Source organism: Scomber japonicus, chromosome 2, assembly GCF_027409825.1.
Source record: "Scomber japonicus isolate fScoJap1 chromosome 2, fScoJap1.pri, whole genome shotgun sequence".
In the NCBI taxonomy this organism is placed as follows: domain Eukaryota; kingdom Metazoa; phylum Chordata; class Actinopteri; order Scombriformes; family Scombridae; genus Scomber; species Scomber japonicus.
In genome coordinates, this window is record NC_070579.1 from 18,862,196 (window position 1) to 18,877,428 (window position 15,233).

At 38.0% G+C, this 15,233-nt stretch overlaps 1 protein-coding gene across 1 annotated transcript; it reads left to right on the plus strand.

Annotated features, from left to right (window-relative positions):
- The first annotated feature begins 2,404 nt into the window (after positions 1-2,404).
- Positions 2,405-7,987, plus strand: sparcl1 (SPARC-like 1). Its single transcript, XM_053332421.1, has 10 exons — positions 2,405-2,458; positions 2,647-2,712; positions 2,800-3,927; positions 4,303-4,411; positions 4,753-4,874; positions 4,979-5,099; positions 5,215-5,351; positions 6,089-6,237; positions 7,449-7,597; positions 7,959-7,987. The coding sequence occupies exons 1-10, from the start codon at positions 2,405-2,407 to the stop codon at positions 7,985-7,987; spliced, it is 2,064 nt and encodes a 687-aa protein (XP_053188396.1).
- Positions 7,988-15,233: the final 7,246 nt, after the last annotated feature.

Below are 15,233 nucleotides of genomic sequence, written 5' to 3' on the forward strand. Positions count from 1 at the left end.
AGAATTCCTCATTTAACCTCACTTTGCAAAAGAAACATGCAATTAGACTGTAGATGTTCACTAGTCTGGAGCTGTTCGCCAGAAACCACAGCTACCAGTTGTTGTAAGGTCCTGCTTTAGAAAGGGGAGGAGTGAGCAGGGCATGATTGATGCTTGTTGTAGCAGGCAACAATGTCATCTTAAGGTTACTTAAGTTTTTATGATGTAGTCACTATTTCAGCCAGGCTTTGGATGGACATTTACAAGAATGGAAATAGAGCAGAGGAATTCAGTGTGACCCTGAAGGAACAGTGTGCTACAGGTTGTTTTTCTTCCCTGTTATTCAGTGAGCCACAGCTGGGCCAACTGTGTTCCTTTTTGGTATCTGATTAGCTCCCAAGAAGGAACAGAAATCTGCAGGACACTGGCACTCAGAGGACAAAATAAAGTGCCTCGCCCTAGCCTGAAACAAAGTTTGCTTGAGTCTAAAGATTTATAGCCAGACAGTCACATTAAGCACTACAGTTTCTAATCCATGATGGAAATATTCAGATATTACTAGCATAATGTCATTGATACACTTGTAGTAATTGAAGTTAAGAGTTCATTTTTGAACAGTATTTCCATTTCATCCATTTTGATGAGGATCATGTGATTGAAAGTCCCAGAACAGCAACTTTTAAACTCATCTTTTATATTAACATGGATGAGGAATCCTTCGAGTGCTCAAAAAATATACTTTTTTGAACTTATATAATGAATAAACTCATATGATTGAAACCTCCAGAACAGCTACTAAATTGACCTAGAGGTAAGATTGTTGTATTTTTACTCACTGTGTCCCTTGTCAAAAGATCACATGAACTTTGTCACTGGTTTTATCAGTGGCTTTCTGAACAAGGCTTGCAAGCATAGATGTGACTTAAGAGTGATCAAAGCAAAGAAAGATGACTGATCCTGTTGTGAAACCATGTTTGAAGTTTACTTTTAATTCAGGATATAGAGAGGTGATAAGCATTAATATTTATTACAGCCTTTTGGTGCCTATCCTGCTATCTGGCTTTACTCATATCCAGTGCAACTCATTTATGAATGTATCTTATGTGTCAGTATTTTCATCTATAACAAATCTAAACTTAGTTAAATGTGTTCAGCAATTTTGTTTTTTGTTTTGCATCGCACCGTCTCTCTGTCTCTCTCCCTCACTCTGTATCTCTGTAGCCCAAAAGACCCTCCCTCTAAAAAACTGTGTGCGTATGTGTGTGTGTGTGTGTGTGTGTGTGTGTGTGTGTGTGTAGCATGCCAGTTTGAGAGGACAGTGTGAGTGCTGTCTTGAATACAAAAGGACATCTTCACACCAGGTTCAACACAGACACACACTGGTATTTTGTGCGGAATTATCATTTCTGTTGCAGCTATCAGCCTCAGGTAATATCTTCATTACTGGAGACTTTTCCAGTGTTTTGACATATAATTTGTTAATGACCAAATGAGATATGTGTGATACCTGGTTGACTAACCACTTTGCAGTTAAATTCTTTCTGTAGTGTGTAAGTTGACTACTGGTTTTGCTTGTACTGTTGCCCCTTTTATAATTGTCAGAAAGTCTGTTTTGATGCTATTATTATTCACATTAATGCCTTTGTGATTTTTGCACATATCAAGAGGTAGTGACCACTAATAATCTGTCTGTCTTGAAATATGCAAAAATACACTGTATAGACAAATTCAAATGTTGCCTGTTTACACCTGTCTGTGAATTATCTATATACGAAAGCAATTAAAATAATTATATAATATCATCAAAGAAGCTTCATGAAATTTGAGTGTAAGAAATACATTCAAGCCTATTTTGGTAGTATATAAAGCTTAAAAGTACATTTGTTTCATTGTCTCACACAAACCATTGAGATGTTTATCACTTATTATTAATGTTTATCCATACCCCTCCTTCCTACACCTACACTGGGTTTACTGGGCCGAACCAGGGAGCTATTGTTCCACTGGACAGGCCCAGTAATGTCTGTTTTGTTTCCGTTCAGAGAGACAAAAAGTTTGTGGACTTAGTTAACTTTTTCCAGTCTGGTAGCTTCTGATGTTTACTTTAGCTCTGAATGTGACTTTTGAGAGAGAGGCGCATCTCAGAGGCCTGTAACCTTGGCAACTGTGGAGGCCAATCCTGCAGCTCCGCTCGTCACGAATGTGTTGGCAGCATACAGATGCACTCGTCTGTTTTAACTTTGAAAGATCTGCCAAGTTCAAGTCCTTGTTGTGACCAGTTAGAAGTCAGGATATCATTTGTTGATTGTTTATAATGTGTTTTAAGTTTATTTTATCATTTGAATCCCAGCAGTGATTCATAGTAATGTAAATTTGCAATATGTTTTTGTCTGATTTTTAAACTATTCATTTCAATGTTCTAGGTATGAGGGCCTGCTTAGTATTCTCTTGTTTGCTGGCAGCAACATTTGCCCTGTCTGTGAGTAGCATTGTTATTATATTGTGTTATATGTTATAGTTTTACAAATAAACTAGACTTAACTAAACAAATACATTTTGGATTGTGAGAATTTCCTGACAAATATATCAATATCTTTGCGAATTGCATTTTTTCCCATCACTTAATGGATGATCATTATTTACTATTATGTTTACTGTTATATCTAGGTAACAAGCAAACCTCATGGAAAACATCATGGATTGCACAAGACTTCACACAAAGCCAAAGAAAAGGTAGAGCATGACTCTTAAAATGTTTTATTTGAAACATCACATGATTTCTAATTGTGAAATGATTTTTTTCCTTTTCTCCTAAATAAGGATGTTATCTCAGAGGAGGCCAACAAGGCACCAATCTTACCCACTTTAGTCACTTTTGAGGCCAGCAGCCAGGAGCAGGAAGATGAGGAACTGAGCTCCGAGGACAATGCTAATGCTAACAAGAAGGATGGTGAGATAGAAAGGAATGATAAAAGCTCGGCTGTCCTGCTTAGTGAGGAGGAACTGGTAGACCTCCTGAAGAAGGAGGCAGAAGAAGAGGAAGAGGCAGAAAAAAGAGAGCTGGAAGAAGATGTGGATGCAGACAAAGGTGAAAAGGAGTCTGGTGAGGCTGTGGAGAATAAGGAAGCTGAGGGAGAGGAGAAGAAGTTGGATGAGAACTTGGAAATGGAGGAAGACAGCAAAGAAGTGACAGAGGAGGAGGTGAGGGAAGAGAGCATGGAAGATGCTGACATGTTGGAGGAAGAAGATAAGGTGGTGGAAAAGGTGGAGAAGATGTCACCCAAGGAAAAGGAGAACGAGTCTGTCAGCAAAATGGATGATGATGGCAGCACAGACTCAGAGATCCCAGTCGATCTTGACTATGCAGCAGATAGCGGCATTTTACATCCTCTACAGATTTTTTCAGCTAAGGTAAAACCCCACACTGATGACGACCAGCCTATTTCAAAAACAGATGTTCCAGATGATAGAAAGAAAGAAATCAGTGAGAAAGGACTCATCCACCCGTCTTCCACCGCAGATGATTATGAACAAGACATGCAAAACACAGAAGCGATGGAAAGTGAGGAATCATCTGATCAGGGTAACCTTCAAGAAGGAAAAGACAACAATGGCAAAGACTCCCAGGCTAAACGTGAAGAAAGGAACAGGGATAAGAAAGTACCAAAGGTAGACATGGAGTCTCAAGAACCAAGAAGCAGTACAAACCTTGAATCCGGGTCACGACTGGCTGGAAAGGAAGAAGAGAAGAGCAAGAATGACAGCGGAAGTCACACCAAGGGAAAGAATAGGAAGGAAAAGAAGAACCAGAGGGCGAGGAAGCACTCCCCACAGAGGGAGGAAACAGAACCTGGACAGGAGGAGAGCCAACAGGATGCGCAGGAGTCTGAGGGCAGCAACATTGACAATACAGTCCACAAGGCAAAGAGGAGAAGGGCAGGAAAATGGGTATAACATGAATAATGTGTATATTTATTTTCGGGAGAAAAAAAGGCATATTATTTTGGATCTTGGGCTTTTGAGAACAGTGAACATTGAGACCAAATGACTGTTTAATCAGTTTTGTAAACAAAACTCTAATGTCACTCCGAATCTGTTGAATATGTACTTTTTGCTAACAAGTTGATGAAAATGCTGCTTATTATACAGCTATAGCTTGTTTCGGCTGCCCCCATGTGGCCAAAAAACATAAACCTTCTCATTAGGGAAAAAGTATTTAACGTATCACTTTTGCTGTGTTAATACAGCTGCAAACTGATGTTGCCAGTAGTAGTTGAAACATTTTTATTTTTTTATTTACATTTATCTTGTGTACTTTTCCAGGGCCCTTTAGTGGGTATGAATCCAGTGCAGATAAGAGCCACAGTGGATCTCTACCCAAGTTCCAGACCCTCACTTGGTGGAGGCATACATCACCCTGAAGCCCCTGTCGGTTGGTGTCTGGTTAATTTAGCAGCTGCAGCCACATTCACCATACTGACTAATTCACTATGCAAACAATCTCACAGGGGAATCTGCTGACAGGATCATTTTGCTAAAACTTCCGCATGAATAGCACCACTCTGCTTCACAGCCACTACCAAAACACAGTCCTGCAGGCTTATGGAGTGAATAAGAGAGATCAGATTGAATTTAATCACTCTACAAACTAAAATGGCAGTGGAATGCAGGGGATGATGTGTTGTGGTCTAGTTCTCACACTGTAAATAACTTAGATTATTTTCAAATTCACATAAGGACAAAGGTCATTGCAGTGTTTGTCTCTTGTTTTAGATCCATGTGATAACTTCCGCTGCAAGCGTGGAAAGACATGTAAACTTGATGCAAACAATAAGCCAGGCTGTGTGTGCCAAGAACCGACAGACTGTCCTCCCAGTGTGAACGAATTTGATCATGTAAGTATGAATGACCTGCTGATGGCTAAACTGGGATCTTTTTTTAAGTAGCTGCTGTATGGTATCTGTCTGTTGCACTTTTAATTATTGTTCCATTTCTGTAGGTTTGTGGAACAGACAACAAAACCTATGATACATCCTGTGAGCTCTTTGCTACTAAATGCAACCTAGAGGGCACAAAGAAAGGACACAGACTTCATCTGGACTACACTGGGCCGTGCAAATGTGAGCGTTCAATGCAGCACAAATGCAGGACTATGGTGTTAACAACAACATTTGTGAATGAAGCATAAAATTCATTAACATATTCATTTATTTAACTCTGATCTTTCTCTATCAGTAATTCCTCTATGCGTTGACACTGAGCTGATCCAGTTCCCTCTACGAATGAGAGATTGGCTGAAAAATGTGCTGCTGCAGCTCTATGAGCATGACTCCATGTCTCCTGGCTTCCTCACTCCTAAACAGCGTTTCAGAGTAAGTTCAGCTCAAAACGAATTTGAGAATTATAATGAATATATGAATTGATAGAACAGGGAGCTGTCAGGGTGTTTTGTCAGTTTGAGTGTGACTTTATACTCTGTCTGTTTGTTAATGAGCATACAGACTTTTTTTTTAGAGAAATTAAGAGAATTTAGATGAAAGATTAAGAGAAATGCTGCTTTTACTAAATCTTATGTTATGTTCTTCAGCTTTGTGGGGGAAATATTTGTGATACGCAGCTGTTTTGATAAGGCTGTCTGTCTGCTATGGGAACCAAGGTCAGGTGGAGATATGCTGTGCTTTGTGCAGATAGTCAGATTTGTCTCAAGGTAACCTGTTTATAGACTACTTGACTTCAGTTAACTCTAATCAGCATAGTGTCTGGTTTATAGTTCAATAACCAGAGGCACAGATGTGTGAAGTAAGGTCAAGGATTTGGTGAAAGATTCGAATACTCTTGCCCAGAAGTAGACGGATGAATTGAGTGCGTAAGACGTCACAGTCTCTGACAAGTTCTTCACTTTGACTTAACCAGGTCCACTAATTCCAGCTTAAAGCAAACATGCTGTATAATTTCTCCACATTTTGTTGTAGAAATCCAATCAATCAATGAATCAGTCAGTCACATAGCACATTTAGGAAAGAAAATATCTGTATAAAATGTATGTTGTCAACGTTTTAGTGTTTTAGGTAATACAAATCAACCAAACTGTACCTACTATATTCTGTAGGTGAAGAAAATCTTCGAGAGCGAGAGGCGCCTTCATGCAGGCGATCATTCTGTTGAGCTGCTTGCACAGGACTTTGAGAAGAACTACAACATGTACATCTACCCAGTGCACTGGCAGTTTGCTCAGCTGGACCAACACCCATCTGACAGGTACATGTTATTTGATTGCTGTGGTTTAATTTGCTCAACCGTTATGTTAAATAACACCCAAAACCCTCATTGAATGCTTACCATATAGTAGTATAATAAGATTCAACAAAGTCACTCATTATTTTTGTATCATGGTGTTTTTTTTAAACATGTTTTATACCAGAAATGTTAAGAATCTAGAATTTACTAAAAGAATATAATTGAATCATTGTTAAAGGAATCTGAAATATATAATAAAATTACATATGGAACCCGTTCTGAAGATATATTTTTTAGCTATTAACCAAAACATCAACATCAACAACATGGATTAGAGGGTTGCAGCCACAATAAAAAACAGATGGCTCAAACCTGTGACCAGCAACATATATAGAGAAACACCATACCTGAGTAAAAGTTTTCCACAAGACTGACTTTTTAGCTACTAATAATGCAAAAAACTAACCAAAACTATGGGTGGGCTGTAGGACCCAGAACTACCCCCTCTAAACTATAAGAACATGCATTACCTAATTTGATGAAACTAAGCTGAAAATTAGACTATCAAGCCCCTGTACTCAAAAAGAACAAAATGACAAAAGAAAAACACACAAAAAAGTCTCGGTTGGTCAGGGCTGCATGCCAGGAGGAAGAGAGAGCTCCTTATCCTCTACTTTCCCCTATATAGGGTAGGCAGGTCCACCCACCTATCAGCCAACTCATCAGGAGCACCTGAAAGTGAAAAAAACTGAAAATGAAAAGGGAGGGGGAGGGCGTAACATAGAGTTTGCACGGGTGAGGATAGAAAAATAATATGAGCACTGGGTGATTCACATGCCAAGATGACTAGGACAGCCTCAATAACTGACCAATAAGCCCCGTCAGCAATTAAATATATTAGAATAATGACATGTGTGGAGAAAGTGTAATTGCATTCGTCATATTGGAGATGAACAACAGGATTCGGTAATCATCAGGAGGCACTGGCACATCCATTAATGATTTTAACAATAATATGCACAATACAACATAGTCCATGTAGAATTAAAAATAAGAAATAACTGGAAACAAGAAAAGAAGAAAAGTTTGACTAATATCACATATTTTACAAACAGCCCGTACTTGCGAAGTATATCAAGAAACCTATTATAACCCATATCAATACCATAATCCACACACCATGTGTTTATATATACAATAATCAAAATATGCTATTTTTTTCTTGTATGCAGACTCCTGTCCCACTCAGAGCTGGCGCCTCTCAGGGTCCCTCTAGTGCCAATGGAGCACTGCACCTCCCGCTTCTTCCAGGAGTGTGATGCTGACAAGGACAAGCAGGTGTCCTTTAAAGAGTGGACTTCCTGTTTTGGTATCAAGAACGGTAAGATGGACATTGAGAAAATGTTTAATGTTCATTTGATGATTGAGACTATGTTTGAATATAATATATAGCTAGTTAACTATTGATTAGCTATTTAGACACATTCTTTATTTTAATGTGTCATTATTTCAACCAGTAGCTGCAATTTAAAACTTATGATCAATACATATTCCATTACAGTAATAATGCATTATTACTTACGAGTAGTTTGTTTCTCTAATGGGTTTTCAATCAAAGCACATTTCTAATTTATCCATAGTTTATTTGTATTTGTCAGCTTTAATGATTATGCAGCTTGTATCACAAAATGCAGTCAGTTATTTTTGATCCTATTTATACCAACTATCTGTTTTCTCCACAGATGATATCGATGTCAACCTGCTATTCTAAACTTCATTTTGTACCTCACCTATTGCACCAGCTTGTGAAAGCTGCTCCGACAGTGCAGCTTGAGACAGAAGCCTTTGGGTGCGTCTGTGTTACTGGTACAAATGAAAAAGAAACTCATTTTACCTCCTGCTATAGAGGGCGAGTGTTGGTGGTCATTGGTGTTACTTTATGTCAGGCTAAGCTTGGACATTTGATCCTGTTCTATAATTTAGATGCAGCTAGTAGAAAAAAATAGAATATATCATGAAGAGTTACGTTTAGCCAGTTTTATATTTTCTAAAGCATTCCAAAATGGGGAAAAGTTTACAACAGCTCATTAGTTGAAATGTACAGTCACTACCAGGCTTCACATGAACTGTCATGTATGTTAGAGTGATTAAGTGCAGAATTACTCTTTAAATAAAAATGAAATGGATAATTTCAGACCCCTGTATTACACTAGAAAATGTTAAACAATAACTGTGTTGCTTACTTTTGTGGCACTTGCTGTAAATGTTTGTCTTTGTATCCTAAGTTTCATTATAGCTCTAATTAAAGCTCTATGGAAAGCAACAGATTCACAATATAATGACCCTGTAAGTGCACCCTGCTGTTAATGATGGTTATGACCTGTGTTTCTCTACAGTCTTGAAATAAAGTTATTATATCATATTGGTGGATCCCACAGACCCCCACAAAGTCCTTTGGAAAGATCGGTTTGTGCATTAATATCATGTTTTATTCCTGGGTTGCTCTTCTGATGCCACCATGACATGAACATATGAAACCTGCAACAATGGTTTTGAGAATGTATGTGACTGATACCTGTTTTTGGTTAGCCACATACTCCTGAGTAATGGCCCTCTGTACAGCAACATGACAAAAAATAACCTAGCAGCATAGCATGGTCATGATGATTACAGTGACTTGTTGTTTTGAGATCAAACGCTGGACTCTGATTGGACCTTTCTTAGAGGTGGTTGAATCTGACGGCCTTTATATAAGTGAAGAAAGGGACAGCTCTTCACCTGTCGACTGTCTGCTGATAGAAAGATAAAACATGCTTTGCATACTGTTGGTGATCTTTCAGGCTTTGGCTTTTGTGGTGGAGGGTGGTTCTTCAGGGAGTGGTGAGGCAATCGCCATTGCAGGAGGGCAAAATAATGGAGCAGCAGCCGGCAACAATGCCAACCCCATTGGTGCAAATGGGGTCCAACTGAATGTTGATGCCCTGTTGGCACAGTTACTCAGACTTGGTGGGCCAATATTGATCCAGCCACTCAGGAACCAAATAGGTCAGCAGCTGATTCCCATTGGAGCTCTCCAACAAGGTGGGCCATATCTTGTGGGTCCAGTAGGAGCCAATCTGAATCCTCAGGGGCAAGCGGCTCAGGCTGTCAGGGGTGGGCAGTTCGTAGTGTTTCCTATGCAGCCACAGATAAACGCCAGAGGAAGCCCACAGGGTGTGTTGACTCCTGGCCAAATGCAGATGTTGACGGCAGCCGGACTGAACAACCAGCAACAGCCAGGCGCTGCAGGTGGGAGGGCAATTGGCAGTTTGAGGTTCCAGCGGTCAGTGGCGGCTCGCCTCAGGAGGACACAGTCTCCCGTGACGAAGGTGACGGCAGCTGAAGAAGAGGAAGAAAGCTCTGGGATGGAGGCTGAGAAGAATCAAGCACAATGAGACCACACAGCTGTCAGACTTCACATATATCTCATGATTTGTTCTTCAGTCTTGATTCTGTCTCACTACTAACTGTTCATGCATAAGTGTTACCTTTGTGAATCATTGTAAACATATCAAATCACCAATAAATGGTTGAAGTCACTTGTTGAATCTTGGTTGACTCTTTTACATCAGTACATTACACACACTTCCACATTATCTTATGTTTAAAAGAAGCAAAACACTGAGCAACAGTATCCAGTGTCATGGGTGTGGCTCCTCTGATGGCAGTTATTTTTGTATGAGAGTATGGTAGAAATATGTACAAATTTATATTTACATTGCACTGCTTGTAACATTGTAATTTAGGTCTCTAAATATGAAAAACATCCCCAAACATTACTCACATGATGTCAAAATTCTTGCATGAATATATGCCTGTTAATAAAGCCTTTGACATAATGAAATTCAATGAAAAAAGGCCAGAGTTACACATAAGGAAATGTCGTTTGTCTTAACATGAAACTGCAAACAGGAAAGAAAATGTTAGTCTACTTAATTTGAACGGTATGACAGCGTGTAATTAGCATGAAGCCTCAGACCAGACTTCTACAGAGGGTGTTTACCTGGTCGGCTGTAGGCTGTCCAGTCAGCAGAAAAAAAACAAAAAAAAACCCTTCCTACTCAGACAGCCTCAATGAGACAACATACCCAGCCAACCACATTGGGAATGAATTCAATGACTCCTGACATTTTGAAAAAAACATGCTGATGAAGCTCTTAATTTAAAGATGTCTGAAGTTGTTTCCTTCGTGGTCGAGTTGGTAGCAGGATATGCCTAGTTATTTTTGGGCCGGTGAGCGTAACATAATCTGCTTGAGTCTGTTATCAACAAATGTAAACCCATGACAGATTACAGTCCGACCTTCGGTTTTGCCTGAGGCAGAAGTTTTAACTTAAATTTGCTTTATAACACAATAACAGGAAACAAAATACACACTAAGACATGAGATGCTGTTTTCCTGAACTCACAATCATCTGTGTTTAAGGGCGCTGTGTTTAAGGACTCCTTTAAATGCTCCTCTATCTCTCTTTTAGCACTTTGAATACCTTTGAAATCCTCAATGACCACACCACAAATTTGAAAAAGCTTTGCAGAAAATCTGATAGAAGATGGAAGCAGGAGTCTTATGAAAATCTAATGACTATCTATCAAACTTCAAGTTAAGGAATCAAGAAATTAATATTTTCCCAAGCTGGTTGCTTCTCACAGCCATAATCCAAGGGTTTTATTCCAGAGCATTGGTTCTGTGATCAGCCCTCCTCCCAGTCAGTCCTACAAAGCCACAAAACTAGTAAGGTGTGAAGATTGTATAAAACATTTCATAAACAAAATTGAGGAGATCAGGCACCAGACCTCTTCTGCCCCCATCTATTCCACCTCCACAGAACATTTCTGCAGATTTCTAAAATTTCTATTACATTGTCCCATTCTGAGCAAATCTCCCTGTCTTTCCACCAAAAAAGACATTGCTCACATGAAATTCTATACATGCTCCACAGAGATCCTGCCTATTTGTCTACACATCATTTCAATTCTCTTGTTTGAAAAATGTTTTAAGGCTTTCCTGAACACCGAAACAGCTTTTAATAAGGTCACTAATGATTTATTACTAGGAGCTGACTCTGGTAACTGTTCAATTTTAATTCTTTTAGATCTAAGTTCTGCATTTGATACAGTAGATCATGTCATTTTAATCAACCACCTGGACCATTGCCCTGGGATAAAAGGCCTGGCTCTTGAGCAACTTTGTTCTTATCTATCTGATAGACCCTTTTCTGTAATGATTGGAGGTGCTTTCTCCTCTTGGGCCCCCTTTTCTTGTGGCATCCCTAAAAGGCATTTTACATGCTTCCCCTCACCAGTCACTTCCACTGTTATACAGATGATATCCAGTTCTATGAATCAGCCAACATAAGTAGTATCTTGTCCTGTCTTGCAAAAACCAAATGCTGGGTGTCACAGAACATTCTTCAGCTTAATGACTCCAAAACCGAGATCCTTTTATTTTTTTTAATTATTTATTCTATTCTATTATCTTTTTAAATTTATTATTAAATTTAAAAAATTTATTAAATTTTTTAAATTTTATTATTATTATTATTTTATTACCATTGCTATTCTCTGTACTCAAGGCTGAGTCAGAAGACAATTTCCTGTCCCCAATTAGTTCAAAATGCTGCTGCTCGGTTCTTGACTGGTTCTACAAAAAGGGATTGTGTCCCACTAATCTTTGAATGTCTCACCTATGAGTATTAGAATTGATTTTAAGATTTTATTGATAACATTCAAGGCCTCACAGGATCCTTAGGCAAGAGTCTTCTAGTTGTTCCTTCTACCTGTCTTCTTACAAAGGGGGACCGGGCCCTGTCTGTCTGGAACCCTCAATTATTGAACTTGCTACCTGAGGATCTCAGACAAGCAGAATTGGTTTCATCTTCACTTCCTAAAACTCATTTTTCATGTAAATGTTATAGTTTTACTGACTCTATTCCTCATCCTTTTTGTGTTTGAATTCTATATTTTATCTCTATTTCATGGTTTTGACTATTGATGATTGATTTTTTTCGTTGTATGATTTGATTTTTAATAATCTTGATTGCCTGTACCTTTATCATTACTGCTTGTTTTCCATGTCAGAATTTTGCTCTTTCTATGTTTTACTTGATTTTGTGGACAGCACTTTGTAACTCTTTAAAAAAATGCTGTAAATAAATAAAGTTACATTATTATCAAAGTTATTATACAGTCCAAACAGTTTCCTGCATGCTAGGTTAAATGTATTAATTCGATTTAAGAATAGACAGCTGTTTTTCACTGTTTGATCTGCAAAAGTACTTAACAATGATGTCAGCTGTTTGTCTTCTGGTACCACAACCCACAATATTCAGAAGGTTTATACTAGATTTAAGTAAGTGCCCTCTAGAACCCATCACATGTCACTGAATCAGTCTGTTATTTTTTGTGGTCACTCTTTGTGCTCACCTTTTGTGGTATATTGAGAGTAATGTCTTCAAATTTTTGAATCTTGTCCCAAAAAGATGTCATACCACAAATTCCCATTACACACAGGTGACAAACCTGTGTGTAATAATTATATAATTTGTGAACAAGTTAGTCATCTCGTCTCTAATTGGCTCATAATAATCTCACAATAATCTCTGGGACTGATAAAAGCTGCTGAAAGTCAGATAGCAGCTATCCTCCACCTTGCAGCTATCCTCCACCTTGCAGCTATCCTCCACCTTGGCACAAAGCATTTGAGGCAAGAACAGGAAATATACAGTAAGTGAACTTTTTAAAGATTTTTTACATAGTCCGAATTATGTGTATACACTACTGGAATAGACACGTTCTGTTTGAAATCATGTATATGCTCTGTGTTGATATTACTGAAAATGCATCTTTTGCTATTTTACAAGATTAAGACAGCAAGATGAAGCTTCTCCTCCTCGCAGCATTTGTGGCCAGCATCTATTCTGTGAGTCTATCTATCTATCTATCTATCTATCTATCTATCTATTTATCTATGTCACATAAAAAGCAGTGAATTTAACTTCTTGTCCTTTTGCTTATTCTAGGTCAATGCAGGAATAGGAAAGGTAAGTAACATTGAGATGAACCATCTATGTGTGATTAGTGCAATGCTATATTCTAATATATGAATACACAGCTGTTGCAGACACAGCTGTTGTTGCAAGCTATGAATCAAGGAATGCTGGGAGGTCTGAACGGAGGAGTGGGAAACCCTGGACTGGTGAATGCAGGCCTGAATCCACAATTGATGGCTGGTTTGATCAGGCAGCCACAGCTTGTTCAGGTCAGTACATCAGGTCATAATTTTTATGACCTCAGTTCATCGTAACCGGAAATAATATAATGTGTTCAGTTGTGTATTATGTTTATTGTGTGAAATCAATTGAAAAAAAAAAATCAGCTTTTAATGTAAAAATAAAATTATAAGCACACAGTTGTAGACATACTCTTTGGCCTCCCCAAAATGAATGTGTACTGTACAACAGAATGGATTTGGTAAAGACTCTCAGAGTCTCATTGTTGTCATTGAACTCCAAATACACCACAAGATGGCACACTCCTGTTAAGTGACTGAAATCTTCATTATTAGCACATGGAAAATGCTTCATCATTTGGCATTATTTTAAACTCATTCTGAATTCAGTTTGCTGTCATGTTGACCAGTGTTGATTATATTATCATTATATTACAATGTGTAATAAATACCTGATCTGAACCTTTTATGCAAAATTCTGTTGTAATACTTACCTGCAGTAATCTTGACAACACAAATTAAAGTTGTAATCTCTGTCTTTCTCTCAAAGGCTATTGGTGGACTTCCTGCTGGGGCGGGCGGCCTTCCCAATGGATTTGCCATACCTGCCAACGCGGTTAGTACATACTGTAATTGTGCTAAAAAACATCATAGCTTCTTTGACATTATTTCAGGCTTGATGAGTAAAATATTTGATTTCTTTCTTTCTGTTTGCCTGCAGATTCCTCTCCAGCAGGCTATGATGGTAAATACTTATTTCTATCACTGAATTTCAATCCATATAATCCTTTTTTATTTAATGTTACATTATGATTAGTAATTCAATTTAACAAATTAACAAATCCTGTTGTCTTGCTGATACTCCCTCCCCCCCAACCCCAGCAAAGACTTAGGGTAGGAAACAAGTCATTTACTAATTTAACTTTTATACATTAACTGTGATGATTATTGATGAAAAGTACATTTTTTAATTATCATTCTTTCGATTTACAGCGTCATGCTATGAGACAAGACAACATCTTGAGGGCTACTGTGGATACTCAGGTGACAATGAGTGATTTATAAACATAAAGATTGCAAAGTTTTTAACTGTGTTTTTGTGCCTTTTCAAATTCTGGTTTAATGCATTCACTCATTACCTTTTCTATTCCTCAGATTCCTGCTCCTACTGAAATGAAAACTCCCATTGATAATGGCCTTAATGGAATCAATTAAGATGCGGCTGTTACATTACAGTGAATAAAATGAAATGAAATATTAAAAAAATACATAATATGATGATAACACCTGTATTTAGAGACTGAGCTGTAGTATAAAACTCAGTTAAAACTAATCATGTATTTTCTTGTATTTCCTTACAATAAAATTAAATCTACTTTAAAGGCAAGCTTGTGTCACACAACTCTGATTTCACAACAACTCTCATTTTCATCAATGAACTACACTCTGAATGCAATGTACAGTGGAGCTCTGCTGCCCTCTAATGGATGATCATAATAGCTTTATTTGCATAGCACCTTTCACACATGAAAAAGACATTAAAGAACATAAAATCATTAACATAAACCCACTTGATAACATTGATAAACACAAGGTAAAATTAAGTGAAAATACAATACACAGAATATGTACTTCAGTGGTTGTAATTTCAGACTTAATAAGCGAAAACAGTATAAAAGGTTAGAGGTTACTTTATTCATACCCGTAGGTAGATTTGTTTTGCAGTGAGTTGTCATCCATTCATCCATAC